The 22473-nt window shown below is 23.7% G+C and overlaps 1 protein-coding gene and 1 long non-coding RNA gene across 2 annotated transcripts; both read right to left on the reverse strand.

Moving 5' to 3' along the window:
* Positions 1 to 6676: 6676 nt before the first annotated feature.
* Positions 6677 to 15766, reverse strand: LOC127284620 (phosphoenolpyruvate carboxykinase [GTP]-like). The gene is made up of 8 exons (XM_051310156.1): positions 15473 to 15766; positions 14433 to 15034; positions 12789 to 13052; positions 10639 to 10823; positions 9199 to 9593; positions 8686 to 9033; positions 7944 to 8210; positions 6677 to 7631 (listed from the first exon to the last, which is right to left on the reverse strand). Exons 2-8 carry the CDS (start codon positions 14696 to 14698, stop codon positions 7173 to 7175), a joined length of 2184 nt encoding a protein of 727 aa, XP_051166113.1. The 5' UTR covers positions 14699 to 15034; positions 15473 to 15766; the 3' UTR covers positions 6677 to 7172.
* Positions 15767 to 18462: 2696 nt separating this feature from the next.
* LOC127284621 (uncharacterized) lies at positions 18463 to 20647 on the reverse strand. Its single transcript, XR_007843506.1, has 3 exons — positions 20376 to 20647; positions 19534 to 19648; positions 18463 to 18838 (listed from the first exon to the last, which is right to left on the reverse strand). It is a non-coding gene; the product is annotated as an uncharacterized LOC127284621 (long non-coding RNA).
* Positions 20648 to 22473: the final 1826 nt, after the last annotated feature.

Raw genomic sequence — 22473 nt, forward strand, 5'->3', positions numbered from 1 at the left:
TTAAGCTTATTTATTATTAATTAACTTTTATTATTAATATTATTGATTAAAAAACATTATGGCAAACTTGAGGGCAAGATGAGGGCAAACGTGAGGGCCCATAAGGGCGCCCGTAGGGGCACCCTCATGGATCGCCCATGCGGGCGCCCTCATCGATGAGCATGTCGTTTCCATGAGGGGCCCCTATGGATCATCCATATGCGGCCCTCATGGCATGAGGGCGATCCATAAGGGCCCCCGCTGGGGGCCCACATCACTTTTCCACACGGGTATATATATATATATATATATATATATAAAATAACTTCTTGGAATAATTCTATTTTTTTTTAAATATATATATATATATCATTCAAATAATTATTATCAATCAATTAATTACTGTTCTTCAGTGTATAACAATTCAGTTCTTTATTAGTTAAAATGATCATTTATAATTATTATTGTTAATTACTATATGACTATTTTTCAAAAACTAATTAGTTCAAATTTTTAATGGAGGGAATTTATATATTGTTATTCCTACATTTTATTATAATTGTTTTACATATAATATAATAATATTAATACAATAATTTTTTTTTTTAATTATATTTTTATTTATTTCAATTATATTATATTATTATATTTTATTATAGTATTATATTTGTATTATATTTTGTTTATTATTTTCCATGACTTTTTTTATTTATGTCAAAGTGACAATAGTGATGATAAGTCATTTATTTTCTGAAACTGTTTCAAAACTGTTATGTACTGAGAGAACTAAGGCCCTCGATGTCGTTGATTGTTTTTTTTACATTATACATATATTAGTGTTGGTGTATCCACACAAATAATACCCATAGGTGTAGTACGTGTACTAGGACATTTCTCCTACGTGTTTTGCGAGCGAGAGTCGATTGAGGGATGGATGTACTTAAGTGCGAGAGACTCTTAACTTCCGCAATGAAGAAAAACTACTTATTTCACTTAAGAAGTCATCATCATCTTTACAAGAATTTTCCTTAACAAATAAATGTTTTTTAAAACTTAAATTACCATTACACAACAAAATTATCAAAATTTACGAAGCGCACAGTTCAAGTAAGAAAACACATGAGAAAAAATTTATTTTTTATTAATAATTCCTTATTACCAAAATATAAACTTACCTTGCCGATTGATGGTAAAACAGTTCTTTGAAAAATGAAAATATAAAAGTTACCGACATAGAAATCTACCTTACCTTACTTTTTCAAAACTGTTTTACTATCAGTTGGTAATTACAATCAGTCGGTAAGGTAGATTACTATGTTGGTAACTTTTATGTTTTCATTTTTCAAAGAACTGTTTTACCATCAGTCGGCAAGGTAAATTTTTATGTCGGTAATGTTTTATACTTTCATTTTTCAAAAAACTGTTTTACCATCAGTTATCAAGGTAGATTTCTGTGTCGGTAATTTTTTATATTTTAATTTTTCAAAAAACCGTTTTACCATCTGTCAGTAAAGTAGGTTTCTATGTCGGTAATTTTTTATATTAGCATTTTCGAGAAATATTTCTTTACCATCAGTCGGTAAGGTAAATTTCTAGGTCGGTAATTTTTTATATATTTTTTTTTAATTTTTTACCATCCTGATAATTTTTTAACCATCTACCATTTATTTTTTTACATCTACCCACGTATATCGGATTTCAAAAGACCAGGACAAATATTCGATGTAAGCAGATATCAAATAAATTTTTTCTTCAGTGTATAGCAATGCATTTATTTGGTTGATTTAACTAAAATTTGGTTATTTCAAATAAATTTTTTTTCGAGTGTAAATATTTCTCTGGGTGTAGAAGAAAAATATTTTTAAAAAACTTTAAATATACAAAAAAATTTTTCCACTTTGAAATTTAATTTATCAATTTTTCCGCATATGAAAATAATTTCTTTTTTAAAGAAGAAAAATGATGGGTACTATATGTAACAGTAAAAAAATTATTCAAGAATGTGAAGATTGATAATAAAAAGAAAAGAAAGAAAAAAAATACCGAGAAGCGATATATTTGGCGAAATGGTGAGGATTCTCTCCTGAATTCAAGATCTCAAAGTATATATTGTTTTGAATGCGACTGGCATCGCCCGTGGGTGGCAGAGTCCCAAATATGGGAACCTTTTGAAGATGAACACAGACAAAGTTAAAGTTGGCTAATATGGACGTGACTTATTGATTCGCACCAATAAGGAGAACGGATTCGCTGATAATAACCAATACACATCCCAAGCACAATATAATGAAGGTTTTAACTTTCCATATCAAGAATATTGACGCGCCATAATTGACAAAATAAAAATTCGCATAAAAAATCACGCATTCCAAATTTGGATTTCAAATCATATAGAAACAGGATGATGATGATCATTATAATCTTTGAGATAATATTTATTATTTTGCTTATAGTTAATAAAATATTTTATATACAAAAATATACAAAAATATACCGTGGTTGTCCCCCAGTTTCCGTCCACTTTAATTTTGAAGATAACATTTATAAAAAAAATAATTTTCTTTTATTTGTTTACTTCAACTAATAAGTCCATTGCATGCAAAAAAGAATAAAATATTGTTGAAAAATAATTTAAATTATTACATGAGATATGGACGGAAACTGGGATAACAATAGTACAGAAAATATAAAAATATATATGTAAAAAATATTTTTAAAAAAATTATTAAAAGCTTGATGAAAAGAAATTTTGAGTATATTGAATTTTGTGATTTATATGAAAAAAGAAAATTATCTGTCGTTTTTGCAATATATATGTGTATATATATAAATTTAAGAAACTAATTGACTGCATAATCTGTGAAAAAGAATGATTACACATTCGCAAATCGCTTCTCTTGCACCATAAAAGATGTACGCGGATTGCTTGAAAAGCGCGCGACCTCGCCAGAAATGATTTCGAGTCGATTCGGCGTAATTGAAGACGCAAAATGAACTCAATTTCCAACATGCCAATGCTCTCTTCTTACAATAAATGCGAAATGAAACCGTAGAGAAGAGAATTTTTTTTTATTTCTTGAGAAATTAATTTAAATTTCACATTCATGAATAAAAGTTCATTAAAACTTGAACTAAATGAATTTTTCCGCAAGGAGGCAAAAATATATATATATATATATATATATATATAAATAAATGGGCCGTAGAATAAGTTCTGAAAATCAAATTTTCGAATTTTCATTTAATAGAATTTCATTAGATGTATAATTTATTTCATTGAACCGAATTTTATTCATTTGAATTATTATTTTGACAGAATTTTTATTTAATCGAAAATTCACATAGCATGCGTTTTCCATAAAACAATTAGAATTTTTATTTATTATTAGAAATAATCATTTTTGAATTTTTAATGTTTGAATTAAAATTTAAAAAATTTTCATTTTATACGAATTTTTACATAACAAAATTTTTAGCTACCGAATTTTTGTTTGGCAGGACTTTTATTTTACTGTAACATTTTCTTTAAATGACTTTTTAATTAAAAGAATTTTAATTTAAGCAAATTTTATTTTAACAGAAATTCCAATTCACCGAATTTTAATTTGTATTACGAATTTTTAATTGATAGAATTTTTAAGACGCCGAAGTTTTATTCGTACGAAATTGCAAATGTCCTAACAAAAAATCGACAGAAAGATTTCAGCGAAATTTTTAAAATTGACTAATTAGAAATTATTAAGAAAATCGTGATTGGTCAATTTTAAAAATTGCGCTGAAATCTTTCTGTCAATTTTTTTGTTCGGCCAATTGTAATTACGGACAAATGAAAATTTGGACAAATTAAAATCCGGTGAATTGGAATTTCGGTCACTTAAAAATTCGAATCAGATAAAATTCGATTGAATGATAATTAAAATTTTTTAAATTTATGTGGAAATAAATAAATAAAAAGTCATGTAAATTAAATTACTATAAAATAAAAAATCTTCCAAACAAAAATTCGGTAGCAAAAAATTGTGTTAAGTAAAAATTCATGGGAAAAAAATTCAGTGAACTGAAATTTCGGTCATTTTTAAAATTCGAATCAGATATAAATTCGATTGAATGAGAATTCTGTTAAATTTAAATTCTATCAAGTTTTTGTTCGGCCAATTGTAATTTCGGACAAATAAAAATTCGGCGTCTTAAAAATTCGAATAAGATAAAATTCGTTTGAATGAGAATTTTGGTAAATTAAAATTCCGTCAATTTTTTGTTCAGCCAATTTTAAATTCGAAAAAATAAAAATTCGGCATTTTAAAAATTCGTACAAATAAAATTTTGGTCAAATATGAACCTGAAGTTCGCAACGTTTTTAAAAACGAAAAATTAAAATAGAATGATTTTTTCAAATTATTTTATTATTAATTTTGATTTGCACAAACTTTTAAGAAATTAATCTTTTTATAGAAGCCAATTACCTCTGAATAACTTTAATTTTATGCCAAAGTAATACATATTATCTAATTATTTTTTCGTTTTCGTTTATTAAAACGTTGCGGACTTCAGTTTCATGGTCAAATTAAAATTCGGTATATTTGAATTTTTGTTATTAAAAAATTTGAATCACATAAAATTCGATTGAATGAAAATTGTGCAAAAAAAATAATTCGAACAAATAAAATTGGGCTAAATGAAATTCCATGAAATGAAAATGCTAGCAATTGATTTTTGTAAACTTATTCATGCGACCCAAATAAGTTTGATTTTTGTAGAAAAAAAAAAATGACAAAACTGATTGAAATATATATGAAGATTAATTTTCATGTATATGCGTATAGAAATATGTTTGACTGATGCAAAATGTAAAAGTTGCGGATAAGGTGAGACGAGAAGAGCGGGAATTGAAAGTCTTTGCACGATTCACTGCGAAATCTTGGATTCTATTAGCGGAGAAATTATAACGGATTGACATACAGAGTTGTACAAATGGAGGGACAATCCTTGTCCGCTGTGGCAAAGGAGAATTTCTCTTGAATCGTAAATACCGATCACATGGAAGTCCATACTGTTGGCTTTGGCTGGCATAAAACTTTGCGCTGAAGCAACTCCTTTGAATGTTAAAACACTTCCCGATGCAATATTGTAAAGACTTCTTCTTCTTCTTATACTTCTTCTTTTTTTCTCTTATTTATTCTTCTTCTTCTTCATTCGATATAAATGCATGCAAAAAAAGGTTAAAGACACACGTGAAACAAAACACGTGTTCACTTATTTTATTTATTCATTCAAATATAAATTCTAGGCTTATCGATTTTGGTATCATCATTTAATTTAAACTAATTTGTATCAAAAAATATATCTAATACCTATATCTTCAAAGTAAATGGAGAAATTTGGAATTTTTTAAATTTATTTTTATAAAATGTTTAATTGCATTTAAACGATTATTACCGATTTTGAAAATTTTTGCAAAAATAAGTGGAAATAATAATATGAATAATATTAATAATAAAAATAATAAAAGTAATAAAAATAACAATAATAACCATAATAATAAGTTCAATAATTAAAGTTATTGTTTGTATTATTTAATAATTTTAATAATAAAATTTTTGTAAATTTATTCTAGTCCCAAAAATTTCCCATTTACTAGAATTTTATTTTTTTATATTTATTTCAAAACTCATACAGGTTTATTAAGAAAACTCTTTCGTACATAAGTGCTAAATACAGGTAGCTAAAAATTATTAAAAATTATTAAATAATAATAATGAAAATTTTACTATAATAAATTAAAACATAATTAAATTAATAAGTTATAAATTAGATATTATTTAAAAATTAATTTAACATTAGGACATAGAAAAAATCTATTTTTTTGAAATAAATATTAAATATTTCTGCTATAGATAAAGAATGGCATGCCATCTAGGTGAAATGCGTTGAAAAATGTTTTGAAATAAATCGCCAGGTAATATGCCCGTTTTAGGTAAAAAGGAAAAATATTATTTATAAATAATAGAAAAAATATTTATAAAGAAAAAATGTTTTTCAAATTAATGAATTATTAATATAGTAGTAAGAAAATTTTAATTACGAGAAATAGATTTTTTTTTGAATGAAAATTCTACGTTACCGATAGATATGTTATCGACAATTTCTAATTTTATACTTACAAGTAGATTGAGTCGTTCATGGACAGACAGATCTCTCCATTGAGAGTACCTACATAATTTTTTTTTTTATTTAATATACATATAAATAAGTTATAAAAAAATTAAATTAAATAATAGATAATAACAATTTTGAATTTATTTATTATTAAATAAATAAAAGATAAAACAGTTATTATAATTTAATTTATTTACCATATATATAGTAATAATAATAATAATTTGTTATTACTTTTATTATTATTAATATTATTGCTGTGTAAATAAATAAATAAATAAATAAATAAATAATAATAATAATAATAATAATGATGATAGTAATTTTGTTTTTGAATTTAGATTTACCATCTTAACAATAATTATAATAATAATAATAATAATAATAATAAATAAAATAATTGAAATAATGAAATTAAATTATTTATTTATTAATAGAAAATTTTTAATATAATTTTAATAAGAAATAAAAAAAAAGTGGTGACGAAACTTTTGAGTGTCATATTTGTTTATAGAAAACAAAAGAAACAAATCTTATGAAATCAGTTTGATAAAATTTATATCATATTTTTATTTGTCATTTTTTTTTTTTTTTTTTTTTTCTATAGAAGCGTGACAATGACTATTAGTGAACGTAATTACTTAATGTGTGTATACTTTTTTTTTCTTCTTCTTTTTACACATTACTTCCAAAGTAAAAATGAGAAATCGCCACACATCTGATGTGTGACACGAACATGGAATGCATTTTAATTTAGCTGGAATGTACAATTTACAAAAATACATTATATTTTATATAATACTATGTACACATTTGCAGGACGTCATACAAACATCGTGTATATGTATTTTATATACATCACAATTTTTTTTTTCAATAACAATTAAATATCTATTTTTTTAAAAAAAAGTGAATCAAGTTTCCTTAATTTTGAAAGTAATTTTTTTTTTATTTTATTTTATTTTAAAGCTCTCAAAGAAAACTGATACACTTTTTTTTTGAAATTATACAAATAAAGGAGAAATTTATATAGAATTTTAAAGTTTATCAACATTTTTTTTGAGCGTATCCAATTGTGTTATAATTTGTTTTGGAAGATCATCACCAACTTGTGAATCAAGATATTCTTTCAAATTAACAGCCTCCTTTTGCCAAAAATCTTTTGGTAACCTAAATAATTCATCCATATCGACATTCTCTTTAATACCATCTAAATTAATTGAATTTAATTTTGGAATTAGACCAATCATTGAATCTCTCGCAATATCTTCTCCCTCAACCCTTCTTAAAATCCAATCAAGTACACGTGAATTTTCACCAAAACCAGGCCAAAGGAATTTTCCATTTGCATCTTTTCTAAACCAATTGACGTGAAAGATTTTTGGTAATTTTGCATTCTCCACATTTTCCATACTCAGCCAATGCTTGAGATAGTGACCAAAATTATAGCCAAAAAATGGCCTCATTGCAAATGGATCGTTCATTATAACTTTGCCCTAAAATAATATTGTGAAAGAAAAGACAAAATATTATTTGCTGATTCTTCTTTGAATTAATTTGAGGTATGATTAAATAATTATCATCATTATGATTCAATAATTAATTAAATATTAATTAAATTATAATAATATAATTATATAATTATAATTAATTAGGTATATAATACATTTATTTACTCTCCCTGCATCCGCAGGGTTCGAGATGCTCAGTACCAATTATATAATTATATTTAATAATTTATAATATAATTAATATTATTAATGAATTAATTAAATAATTAATTTTTTTGAATTGAATTAATTAATTACCTTGAATTCAGCAGCTGCGGTAGCTTCTGATCTCATTGTAGCTCCAATAAAAACGCCATGTTCCCAATTACGTGCTTCGTAAACGAGTGGAACACCTTCTGGTCTACGTCCTCCGAAAAGAATAGCATCAATAGGAACACCTTCTGGATCCTCCCAATTGGGATCGATTATTGGACACTGATTAGCTGGCGAGCAAAATCTTGAATTTGGATGTGCTGCCGGTGAATTGACATCGAAATTCCATTCATTGTTGTGCCAATCTGTAATCTGGAATCAATTTTAAAAATTTTCAATTTTATTTTCTTTTTTATTTTCATAAGATAAAGAATTTATTTAATTTAAATAATCAGTTACTTAACAATTATCAAATAAAAATTTATTTGTATTAAATAATTATTATTTAATTGATAATAATAATTAAATACTAATTATTTAAATACAAAAAGTTATTTATTTGATAATAATAATTAAATAATTATTATTCAAATAATAGTTATTCGAATAATAATTATTTAATTATTATTATCAAATAAATTGTATTTGATTCAAATACAGAAATTATTAATTTGAATACAATTTATTTAATTCATAATAATTAGTTAATTTAATTATTATTGAATATAATAAAAATTATATGGTTTTAAGAAAATACAATTATTTAAATCAAATAATTTTTTTTCAGTCTAGAAATAAATTTTTCTATTTTCTCTATTATTGTAATGTAAAAAAATTTTCTAAATACCTCTACATCATTTGATATTTCTTTTTCCATTCCCTCCCAAAAAACTCCACCTTCACTTGTCTTGGCAACATTCGTAAATATTGTATTTTGAAAAATTGTCTTCATTGCATTTGGATTGGTAGCCATACTTGTACCTGGTGCAACTCCAAAAAATCCATTTTCAGGATTAATTGCCCGAAGTACTCCTTTTTTGTCAAATCTCATCCAGGCAATATCATCACCAACGCACTCGATTTTATAACCAGGTAGTGTTGGTTGCATCATTGCTAAATTTGTCTTACCACATGCACTTGGAAATGCAGCGGCAATATATCGTTTTTTGCCCTTTGGATTTGTTATTCCAAGAATCTAAAACAATTTAAAAAAAGTTTAAAAATTTTGAAAAATAATTCTCAAATTTATAATTTATTAAATTTATTATTTATTTTTATGATTTTATAAATTTATAATTTATTTTTATAATTTTTTAAATTAATAAATAAAAAATTTTTTTTCAAATTTGCATCAATTTACCAGCATATGTTCAGCAAGCCAACCCTCATCCCTGGCAATAGTGGAACCAATTCTAAGTGCAAAACATTTTTTCCCCAATAATGAATTACCACCGTATCCACTTCCATAGGAGACAATTTCATTTTTCGCCGGTTTATGAAGAATAATTGTCCTCTCAGGATCGCAGGGCCACGAGAGATTCACCTTGACCTTGGATTCTAATTTTGGCATTCCAACTGAATGAAGACACTTTACAAAATCCCCCTTGCCAAGAAAGTCTAAAACTTGGGAACCCATCCGTGTCATTATTCTCATGGAGCATACAACGTAGGCCGAGTCGGTTATTTCGATGCCAATTTTCGATAGCGGCGAACCAACTGGTCCCATGCTAAATGGTATCACGTACATCGTGCGTCCTTGATTCAAAAGAAAGAAAACAAAATTAAATATTATAACTCAATTCATTATTTATTTGAAAAAACACAATTTTTTAAAAATTGATTAAACTTAATTATTATTATTATTGTTATAATAATAATAATAATAAAAGTAACTATTTAGTAAAATAATTATTAAATAAAAATAATAAGAAAAATAATGATAATAATGATAATAATAATGATTATTACTATAATTTAAATATTCCGAATTTTTAAAATTCCAATTTCGAATATTCCAAAGTTTGAAAACTCCAAATTTGAATATTCCAAGTTTGAATATTCCAAACTTGAATATTCCTAATTTGAAAATTGCAAATTTGAATAGGTATTCCTAATTTGAAAATTCCAAATTTGAATATTCCAAACTTGAATATTCCTAATTTGAAAATTGCAAATTTGAATAGGTATTCCTAATTTGAAAATTCCAAATTTGAATATTCAAAATTTGAAGATTTTGAATTTAAATATTCATAATTTAGAATATTCCAAAATTTGAAGGTTCTAAATTTGAATATTCCAAAGTTTGAAAATTTCAAATTTGAATATTTCCAAATTTTAATACTCCAAAGTTTGAAGGTTCCAAATTCGAATTATTATAATTATTTTTATTATTATTATTAATATAAGGCATTTTTATAATTGAAAAATAAAGAACTCTCCACGGTTATTGACATTAGGAAAAAATTGAAACGAAAAAAATATGAGGGGATATTCATATACAAGCATAAGATTCATTATCATTATATTGAATTTGCAATGATTTTGTTTACTAAGCGGGTAAGGATATATATAATTATCTTTATTCTTCGGTCATTTATATTTTTCCTGTAACAATATCAGCGCGTTCGTATAGAATACATCTTATTACAAAAAAAAGAAATGTAATCATCAATAATATTAATTTCGAAACATTTTGCTGATATAATTCAAAAGAAAAATTGGTTATATTTATAAAGGAATTTGCTCACAATTATGAAATTTGATCTTTATATTTAATATCATTTCAATTTTGTTTATTTACCTTTCATACATCCTGGAAAGCGATCCATTACAGCATCATCCATTTCGTTTGGTGAGATCCAATTTCCCAGTGTTCCCTTGATTCCATTCCTTGGCGTGGGAATGGTCTCATTTTTTGAATTTGTACAAATGAAGGTACGACTCTCGACTCGCGCAACATCAGCTGGATTGGTTCTTGCTAACCAGCTGTATACAAAAATTTTTTATTTATTTTTATAATTATTTTATTTATATTTTTTATTTTATATCTATTTATTCTATTTTATTATTTTTTTTTATTTTATTTTTTTAATTGGAATTTTTATTGTTTTAAGAGCATTTGAACCTTCGTGACGTCACACATCATGGCGCATGACACGCAAACTTCTCAGGTATGTGAAAAACACAATTTTGAATATTTTTTAAAAAAACCTTTTGGAAAATGTTCAGAGAAACATTGACTATGTCTGTTATGTGCGAAAAATTCAAAATTTTGCGTATAAAACGTTTTTTAACCAATGTTTAAGCTGGTTGTCACAAGTAAGGAAAAATACACGAATTGCTTATATGTAGGCATTGTTTAAAAAACGTTTTAAACGCAAAATTTTGAATTTTTCGCACATAACAGACAGAGTCTGTGTTATTCTGAATATTTCCCAAAATGTTTTTTTAAAAAATATTCAAAATTGTGTTTTTCACATACCTGAGAAGTTTGCGTGTCATGCGCCATGATTTGTGACTTTAACATTGTTTAAAAAACGTTTTAAACGCAAAATTTTGAATTTTCCGCACATAACAGACAGAGTCTATGTTATTCTGAACATTTTCCAAAAGGTTTTTTTAAAAAATATTCAAAATTGTGCTTTTCACATACCTGAGAAGTTTGCGTGTCATGCGCCATGATTTGTGACGTCACGAAGGTTCAAATGCTCTTAATCATATTCGATTCAGCAAAAAAAAAACCAGGGGGTTAATAGTACTATCATCTTTGACGTATTTCATTATCAAATACCGATCGAAATTACTGATATATTTGTTTTCGTAATTTTTTAATTTTTTTTTGCTAGAAATAATTTGTTATGAAAGAATAAAAACAAATTTAATTTCAAAAAAATACAATTTCATAAGTGAAAAATGACTTGATTTTTTTTTTAATTAAGGAAACAAATTTTAATAATCTTTAAATAAAGATGCAATAAATAGGTATGGAATATTTTCGAAAGGAGTACAAAGACCAACTGTGACGTATGACGTTGAAAACGCCTTCAGCTGATATTTCGCGATAACTGTAAAGTCTTATAAAGTCACGGTCAACATATATTTACTGATGCAAGCGTCATTTCTTCTTCTTTTTCTTTGAATTCATCAGTGAAAGTGTACCAAATTTTTTTTTTTTTTTATTTTTTTTCCAAATGCTTCTACTTTGTAATTATTTTTCGAAAATTTGTATAATTTTCTTAAAATACACTTAAATTTGAAAAAATAAGAGCACTTTTAAATCTAGGCTAAAGAAGAAAGTTAAATTAACTAGTGAGTGAAACTTGATGTAATACGTACTATTCAGTTTCACTTTCAATTGACTAGATAGTAATTATTATAAATTTTGAGTGAAATGAATTTTCAATCGTTATTTTTCAAAATTAAAATTACTTTTTGATAAATATTCAATACAAATATTTTAATATAAATATTTAATACAAATATATACATAATATTAATATTTCAAATAAATATTTACTGTAAATATTTAATACAAATATTTATTATAAATATTTATTATAAATGTTTAATACAAATATTTATTATCAATATTTAATATAAAAATGTTTATTATAAATATTTAATACAAGTATTTATTAAAAATATTTAACAGAAATATTTAATATAAATAAAAATATTATTATTTATCACTAAAAATACTAAATTTATTGATTAAAAACTAATGAATAATTATAATAATTTTAGGATTTAATATTATATTACAGTTTATAAGCAATGAATAGTTTTTATAAATTTTTTTATAATTTGTCAATTTTTTTTATGGAAATTTTTAAAAAATATTTATATGGTTTTTTTTCTTTACGTTACAGTATTACATATTATAAATATTTTTATATGGAATAGTTATGTACGGTTTAAAATTAAAAACAAAAAAGATATAAGAATACGAACCAGTTGAAATATTTTGGCAAGGATTCAATTGTCCCTTTTTTAACTAGGAGATTAATCAAATGATTATTTTCAGCTTCACTTCCATCACATATATAAACATCATCCGGTTGACACAATTTTACACATTCCTCAATATAGGATCTTACTTTCGGTGATAGTGGAGTATTAAAATGGCTTATTATTGGTACACCTCCTATTTGATCGTAATAATCATTTTTTGTTAACGGACTTTTTGCTGCATGTGTCGTCAAAAGACTCGTAACTCTAGAAAAATAGCAAAATTTAGACTAATACTAATAATCATTTTTAAAAAATTATTATTATTATTATTATAATTTATGAATAATTAATAATAATTATATTAATTTATACGTGTTTTCGAAACAAACTGTTTCGAAAATGATTTTTATTTTTAATTTTTAGTTTTAAGATTCTTTAATTTTAAGCAGAAATTTTAAATTAAAAAACATTAAAAATGGTTTTCAAAATTATTAAGTCATAACCTAACAATATTTGTAAAAAATAAAAAAAACAAAAATATCACAATACTTTAATATAAAAATTATCACTACGCTTTAGTCCTTCAGTTAACCCGTGATGATATCTGATGAGGACGCAGAATTCTGCGTCGAAACGCGTCATGTAAACTGATGTAAAAATAAAAAGCCAATAGGCCAAAAATTAGAAAACACCACTCGATTAATTAAATCTTGGCTTAAAAAGAAATTTATATTTCTAAAACTATTATTAATTAATAATAAATTATTATAATAATAACTATTTTTATTTTATTTTATTTGTGTTTTGATTCTTCTTCTTTTCGTTTTTTTTTTTTCAAACAGGCAAATTAAATTTTGCCAACGTTTAAAAGCATATTGCAAACGTTTTGCTTATCTTCGCTTATTCAAAAACACGTTAAATATTTCTTATCAAATGTGTTTTAATTTATTATAATTCAATGACGTAATTTTTGGTAATTTTTTTCGGGATTAAAGCTGATTTATCTGATGGTTAAAGTCCTCATATGAAATATGTAGGCACGAATAATTTCCAGTGAATCATTATTTATTTCATTCATTGTTTTTACTATATACAAAGAAAATGTTTTTTCTCTGTCTTTTTTTCTGCATTTAGAAATGCAATTTATTTATAATAAATTAAAATTAAAAACTTTTGGAATAATAAAGAATTAAAAAAAAATGTGCAAAAAAATTCACAATTTTAAAATTGAATTCTTTAAAAAAAAAAAAACCCTTGATATCCAGTTAAAATCCATTTGGATTCATTTAATAATATAAATTAAGGGTCCAAACACTCGTCATATATGATTCATCGGAAGCTGTGTGTCACGCAAAGATTTCCGGGGCTTTATCTTAAAGTGAAATTAATATACAAGAAAATAAAAATTATTTTTATATACACCCAAAAGAAAGATTTTTTTGATTCAAAGAAATCAATTTCTTTGCTAAATTTTTCTTTGATACAAAGAAAATTTATTTGTTACAAACAAATTATCTTTGATTCAAAAAAAATTGTTATTTAATTCAAATAAATGTTTCTTTGATCCTAAGAATTTCTTTGATTTAATGCACAAAGAAATCTTTTCTCTGGATGTAATAAAAAGAAAAAAATAAAACAACTTACTGTGGATAAAATGAATCAATTGAAGCAGGCATTTTACTGGTTTTTGAAAATATTGAAAAATCCACTGTCCTCTTGTTCCTCGTCACCTTGTTAATTGGCTGACAAATGTATTTTGTACATTTATTAAAATTATGAAAATTTGAATTTGTAATTCCAGAAAATTTTCTCACACCAATATTAGGTGTGTGGTATCTCAAAAAACTTGAACAACGAACACTCCCCGTTATATTTTGACACCCCGTTACTATCCATCTGATGGTTGGCATCTTGTTTGAGTAAATTTCAACTCCTTTTATACTTTTTCAAGGGCAAATAATAATAATAATAATAATAATAGGAAAAATAATAAAAACAATTCCCCGGAAATTTGATTGGCTGATTGGCTAGATCTTTTTACACTTTGATCTTCCGGTTTTTAAAGTGGTGGGGGGTATAAATATAGTGGGATATTTCTTTGACTATTGTAGAATTAGTTTGTCTTTAGGTGAAGTAAGTTACGGTTCACTAGCGATTTTTTTTTGTAATGATCACTGGGTTGATTCCTGGATGATTTCTGAATATTTCTTCGACTCCTGAAGATTCTTGAATTGTTTTGATTATTCCTAGGCAGAAAATTCCGTAGTTGAATATTCCAAAGTTTGAAAATTCTAAATTTGAATATTCCAAATTTGAAGATTCTAAATTTGAATATTCCAAAGTTTTAAGGTTCCAAATTAGAATATTCTAAAAGTTTGAAGGTTCAAAATTTGAATATTTCAAAGTTTGAACATTTCGAATTTGAATATTTTAAATTTGAAGATTCTAAATTTGAATATTTCAAAGTTCGAAGGTTCAAAATTTGAATAGTTCAAAGTTTGAAAATTCCAAATTTGAAGATTCCAAATTTGAATATTCCAAATTTTAAAGACTCCAAATTTGAATATTCCTAATTTGAAAATTCCGAATTTGAATATTTCAAAATTTAAAGATTCGAAATTTGAATATTCCAAAGTTTAAATATTCCTAGATTTTTAGATTGAAAATTCCGAAGTGATTTCTACCTTCCCAGATGATTATTCCAGATTCCGAGATGATTTTTCCGAAAAGATAAACTGAAGATGAAAAAAGCACTAAGATGACAATTTTAGTAATTTTTTTTTTTTTAATTTTTTTTTTATGATCACACTGGGAAATAGTTTGGGGACCCAAGGTGGTGATTTTTTTAGTGTTTCGCTGGTCCACTGACTGAGATCGAAAGAGTCAGTGCGGCTCCAGCTTCCGCGAGTAAAAGGGGGCCTGACTCGGCGACTGTTTTAATCGGCCTCTTGTAAATCAAGTTCGCGGCGCACGCTCCGGTTTTATACGAGACCGTTCGAGACTTAACTCTCGTCGCCTTCTATTTTTCGACTCACATTTTACGCGCTATCTAGCACGCGCATTATTGTATAGTTGAAGAACAAGATAGGCTCTAAGTGTTCGCTATATAGATTTTTAATGTTTTTTTTTTTTTTTTTTTAATCAAGGCCCTCTCTTGTTATTATGATGATAATAATTAGAACTGTGGTGACAATTTTAGCAGTATATGCATATTATTGTATCCGCATATTTTTGTCGTCATCTTTCTACAATTTATTTCTGTTTGTTTCGTATGACTGGAAATCGAAAAAAAAATTAGGAAAATTCTCTTTAGAAAAAAAATTGTACAGGAAAAAGTAGAAGTGATTTTTAAAAACTGTTTTTTTTAAATAAATTCGTTGTAAAAAACAGTAATAGAATAAAATTTTAATAAAATAATAATTATTATTTTTGTTAAGAAACTTGATAATTATAAGAGAAATTAAAGAGAAATTAAATTATTTAAATAAAAATTGTAGGTACAATATGAAAACAGTAATGGAAAAAAATTTGCATACAAGTGAGAATACAGAAACAAAAATAATAAAGAGAGAAATAAAAGAGATTTTTTAAATCACTATTTTCTTATTCAATAATGTAATTTTCAATAATAATCCATTTTTAATTTATTAATTTAGTTCTATTTATATAATTTTTTTAAATTATTTTCACTTATTTAATTTCATTTTATTAATTTTATTTATTTAATAAACTATTATTTCAAATAAGAAGATACTTTTTATATAAATTGAAATATCAAATGATTTTTGAATGGACAAAATTTTATTATTGTTAAATAAAACATTATTAGAACACAAAATGAGAAAATAAAATTTTATGCATAAAAAAAATAATATTTGTATTTTTTCTGATTTTTTTTTTTTTTTTTTTGTCAAGAAACTTAATAATTATAAGAGAAAACAAAAAGAAATAAAAGCACCCCATCCGGAGAACCAGGAAGAAGCGAAAGTAATTGAATGACTACACACGCAAGTCATGTAATATATCAGTTGTGTTGCTCATGCGCAATGGCAAAAATATACTCGTTACTTCCTTACATGTAGTGAAAAAAAAATTTTATTTAAAAAAAATTATAATAAATTAAAATAAAAAATTAATGAAAAATTATTTTTTTACCTTGAGAAAATAATTTTAATAAAATAAAAAAAAAAAAATTATAAAATCCTATCAAGAAAGGGTCAAATCTAAATTAGTAAAATTTCACTCTATTAGCCAGATTTTGAAATTTTTAATTAAAATTTAAATTAACACTTTATTCTTATTGAAATAAAAAGTTCACTTTTTGTTTAATGAAATAAAATTAAAAATTTTATTTCTTGAAAATTATTTGACATTAATATATAATATATATATATTTTTTTTAAATAAGATCAATTTTTTCTCCTTTAATCTTTAAAGTCAATTTGTGTTACAAAATAATATTGCCACTAACTATATTCTAGTAAAATAAATATTTACAATGAACAAGGTTATACAATAAATTAAATATTTTATCAGAAAAGTTAAATAAAATTCACCTTCACTGCAATCCATTGCTACTTGACTTTTCAGATAAGGTTTGAGAATATTCCAAAGTATTTTACAATTATTCTCATAAAAATAATAATAATAATAATAATAATTAAAATTTTTTTTTAATTATTTAAAAGAATTTTTAAAAAATACACTGAAAAAAAATTATTTCATTCAAATAATCAACTATTATCAAATAAATATTTACTTGAACCAAATAAATATTTACTTGAACTGAATAATTTTTTTCGAACTGTATTTGAATCAATAATTTCTGTACAATTTAAAACAAAATTTAATTGAAATAATTACCATTTAATTAAAATAAGAATTATTTAATACAAATAAATATTTAACTTGATAATTAAAAGTTTATTTGAATGAAAAATTTTTTTTTCAATGTAAGATTTAAAATGTACTAAAGTATTTATAGTTGAAAATATTTAGTTAATTAATTAGAATTTAAGTGGGTGGTTGTAAGAGATGACATATAATTAAAAAATAATTGAAAGCTGCAACATATTTTTTAATTCAAAAAAATTTTTTTGGAGGCAAATTTATTTATTTGCGATAAGAAGATTTTAAGATTAGATGGAATTAGTGAATTAAATCCGCAGGAGGAAATTCGCGTATATATATATATATATATATATATATTCCTGGTCGTTGCCACGCGCATCAGTCCGTAGTCCATTCTGTGTCTGGACTTGATATTTTCTATGCCCCAAGAAGATAACATTCTGAGAATGATAATATAATGAGAAAAAGTCCATTTAATTATATATGTTATAAATCTACAATTTTTTTAAAAATAATTTTATTAGAAAACTCTTCTTATATGTATATGGACTTTAAAGAAAAAGTTGAACGCAATTTCGATATTTTTTAAAAAATTTAAATAATTGTGTAATAAATATTTTATACTTGGTAAACAACGATATTTTCAAACATATTAACGATTGAGATTAATAAAATGTAGCATTCTTATTGGCTGATATTGAGACAAGCCCTCAACATTTAAATTCTGTTTTGTAATTCCTTATTTAAATTCACTGTGATGTCGAAAGAATTCAATGCTGATAAAATAATAAATATATTTTTCTTTATATAAATTGGAAAATAATTTAAAATTTAACAATAATAATCAATTTATTAACTATTAAACGTATATACAACGTATGTACAAATTGTTTATACATAAATTATTTATTTAAACAATTAATAAAATATGAAAAATTATTTATAATAACCATTTCTAAATTAAACGAAATGCTATTTTAATTATGGAATATTTCTGAATTTAAAAAAAATTCCGTGTTCGTCTCGCACAACTCGCCTCTGACTTTTTGCAAAAAAAAAAAAATTGAAAAGTGATTTGAAGATCATTGACAAAGGTTAACTTAATTATAAGAGATAATACTCTTTTTTATTTAAACAAACAGGATGTACTCTGTACTGTTAGTCCAGTTGAGTCTAGTTTTGAATATGTAATATCAAATCTGTAAAGTAGGCATAAGAAAAGCTTATTAATTTGATATTTCTGGTTTTAATAATTCTTTTTCGATATTGATAATAATTAATTATCTTATTATAAAGTTGGAAAATTCCCCGAAAAATTTTTTTATCTCTTTCATATTGATGTAATACCGTTGAAGATTGGAAATTTTAATTAAATTTAATTAAAAATTTATTTGATTCAAATAATTATAATTATTCAAAAATAATCGTTGTTGAATAAAAATTTATTTGACTCAAACAATTAAAATGATTCAAATATAATCATTCACTGAAAAAAAAAATTTACTTGACTCAAATAATCGGTTACTTGCGACTATTATCAAATAATTATTTTGTAGAACCAAATAATTTTTTTTTTTAAACCAAATAAACTTCATTTGAACGAATAATTTCTGTATTTGAAACAAATACCATCTTAAATAATAATTATTTGGTTCAAGTAAATATTTATTTGATAATAGTCAAGTAACCGATTATTTGAATAAAATAAATTTTTTTTTATCAAAAAAATTTTCTAACTATAAATGTGATGAACAAACAAATAAAATAAAAAAAAAATAAATCCAATAAAATTTGAAATGCAAGTTCTAGATTTGGAAAATGATAAATAAACAAAGGATCTTTTGTTGACTTTATAAAATTAATGACTCATTATACATTTATATAAATCACTCACTGAACTGATCAACCTGGATTCGGACTCTGTTCTATGATCTGTATGCCATATTAAATAACCGTACATTTTTTGAAGACTTTGTCCTATGACTTTCAAATGAGATGGAAAGTGGAACCTGTTTTTAAAAAAAAGCGATACACACGTAAAATATATTCTGATATCACAAAAACCTTGAAAAATTGCTAAAAAAAATTAAATGAAGCTTAAAAAAAACACCTTTCTTTCTTAACAAAAAAGAAAAACGAGAATTTATCTTTTATCCTGGTTAATAGCTTCAAAAACAATATTATTTACAAAGTTATTCGAAAAACTATAAAAGGTAAAAAAAATAAACATTTCTTTAATATACAATAGGCAATAAGAAAAATTTTTTATACAAATATTACAAATAAATTTTCTATGAGAAAAAGGGGAGAAAAATATAGAAAACAAATTTTTAACAAACATTTTTTTTATTATTTAACAAATAGAATTATTTTACTATTTTTATATTGAAAAAAATAAAATAATGCAAGAAATGAATAAAACATTGAAAGAAATTAATAAAAATTTGCAAGAAATAGGTAAATAAAATATTTAAATGAATTATTTAAATAAATAAATTATTAAAATAAATAAAAGTAAAAATTGAAAAACTAAAATATTGAAAGAAAGAAAGGTAATATTTAAATAAATAAATAAATAAATAAATAATTAAAAGAAAGAAATAAGATAATAAAATAATTAGGTACACCATTTTTTTTTAAATAAAAAAAGAAGAAAAATTTAAACATATTTTTTGAAAAGAAAATTTTCTAAATGAAAGAATAACAAATTTTTTTTTATCTTAAATTAAAACTTACATGTACATAGTTATAAGTTGTCAATGGAATAATTATTAGTTTTAGTTGAGTGAGCACAATCTATCTGTTTGAATTTATTTTTTTTTTTCTTTAAATTATATCATTTTCCAGTTATATCTGGTTACACGAAAAAAGAAAAATGCATATAGGTCAATCGGGCAAATTAATTATCTATAATTACAGGTATATTGATTAATATTATAACTTCACCCTGTTTAAATTTCATTTTTTACAATTTTATAAAACTTAAATAATTTCTTTAATATATTAAGAAAGAAATTACAAAAGTTTTCTTTGAAAAATTATAATACTTGAATACTCATTAAAGTAAGTGATTTAGAACATATAAAGGAAAACTATCAAAGAACAAATGAGAAATCGATTTAATAATAAAACGAAAAAATAATAATAAAAAATTTGTATAATCAAATAAAAGATTGAGATAAATATTATGATATAAACAATTAAATAATTTTTCCATTTATCCGTTTACGTTTTCTAAAAAAATAAATAAATAATATACATATATTGAAAATTTCCATACAAATTTTATTATTTTATTATTTTTTTTTCGCAAATATATCTATATGTAAAAATTGAGCACGTTTGATAAAACAATGGAAAGTATTTGTATAGGTTGCGATGATTATAGTCTTGGCATTAATCTTGGGGTTAAAGGAGATTTGATAACTGTTTTGTAACAACGAGGACAAGACATCGCAGGGGGTCACGATTATTTCCCCACATATTGGTTGATTATCGGCAAGAAATTTTGCAATTAAATATAAAAATAATGCATACATCAATTTTAGATTCTGCGGGTAAACATCAAATTTCGTAAGCTTATAAAATTAATTTTATTATCATTATAGAATTTAAAAAAAAATATACATTTCTAAAATTTATTTAAATATGTATAATAAAAAAAAATTAAATAATTTCAATAATTTAAATATTAAAATATAATTAAAATAAAAAATTAATTTACAATTCCGAATTAATTTGACAGTAAATAATTATATTGTCTAATTCTAAATAATAAAATATATTTAATGGAGTTTTAAATTTTAATTGTCAATTAATAATTAATTAATTAACAATTGTTAATTTATTAAAGAAATTATTTGTTTTTAAAACAAACTATGATGATGCAAATAAACTTCAGTTTGAAGTAATGAAGTTTTGCGAAAAAAAATAAAATAAAAAGAATTTGCTACATAAACATATGATTGATAGCGTATCATGTTGAGAACGAGCCTTCCTTAACGTCATTCCGAGTATAAAATTGTGAAATCAACGTCACATTTAATTTGTGTGTGACGAAGTGATATAAAAATTTACACAATTTTAAGAAAGAAATTTTAAATAAGAAATCTAATTAAACAATAACTTGTTTTAATCGATTTTAATACTTTAAAAACCATTTATTATTATACAATGAAAATGTTGTTTTTAATCAAAAAAATATTTTCTATTACGTTATTATAAAAACAAATAAAAAATATTATGTAATTATTTACTAATCTGTAGGAAATATATTATTATAAATAATAATTGTTCCTAATTAGGGTCAGCCGGGGTAAATCCGAACGGGGGGTAAATCCGAACGCTAATTATTTCAGCTTAATTAAAAATTTTAAAAATAAGTTCGATATGAGAATTTTTACCTCAGATCCTCTTGAAGAGATTCTAAGTATTATCCCATTTTTTGTTTGTTAATTAGCAACAGCATAAACAAAGATAACGAGTATTGCAAAAAATATTTAAAATCAAAGATGACACTCTTTCAGTATTTTGTCTCGTATTTGAAGAAAAAGAAGCTAAAAATTTATTTTATTATTTATAATTGTTTGTTATGAATACTAGAACAGAAACTATTTTTGATTTTTGCCTTCTGTAAAATTTTATTAATAATATCAGACCGTTCGTATTTACCCAGGAAAATTAGAAAACCGGGGTAAATCCGAACGGTATTTTCAATAATTTTTTCTTATATCAAAAATTGTTTTTATTTGATTACACTATTATTTTAACATTATAAAAGTACATAGAAAACAGTTTTTCTTTCTATACGTATCCTCGTTAGTAATTAATAAGC

This window comes from Leptopilina boulardi, unplaced genomic scaffold, assembly GCF_019393585.1.
Source record: "Leptopilina boulardi isolate dan_hultmark-lab unplaced genomic scaffold, ZJU_Lbou_2.1 LbouV2_325, whole genome shotgun sequence".
Lineage (NCBI taxonomy): Eukaryota > Metazoa > Arthropoda > Insecta > Hymenoptera > Figitidae > Leptopilina > Leptopilina boulardi.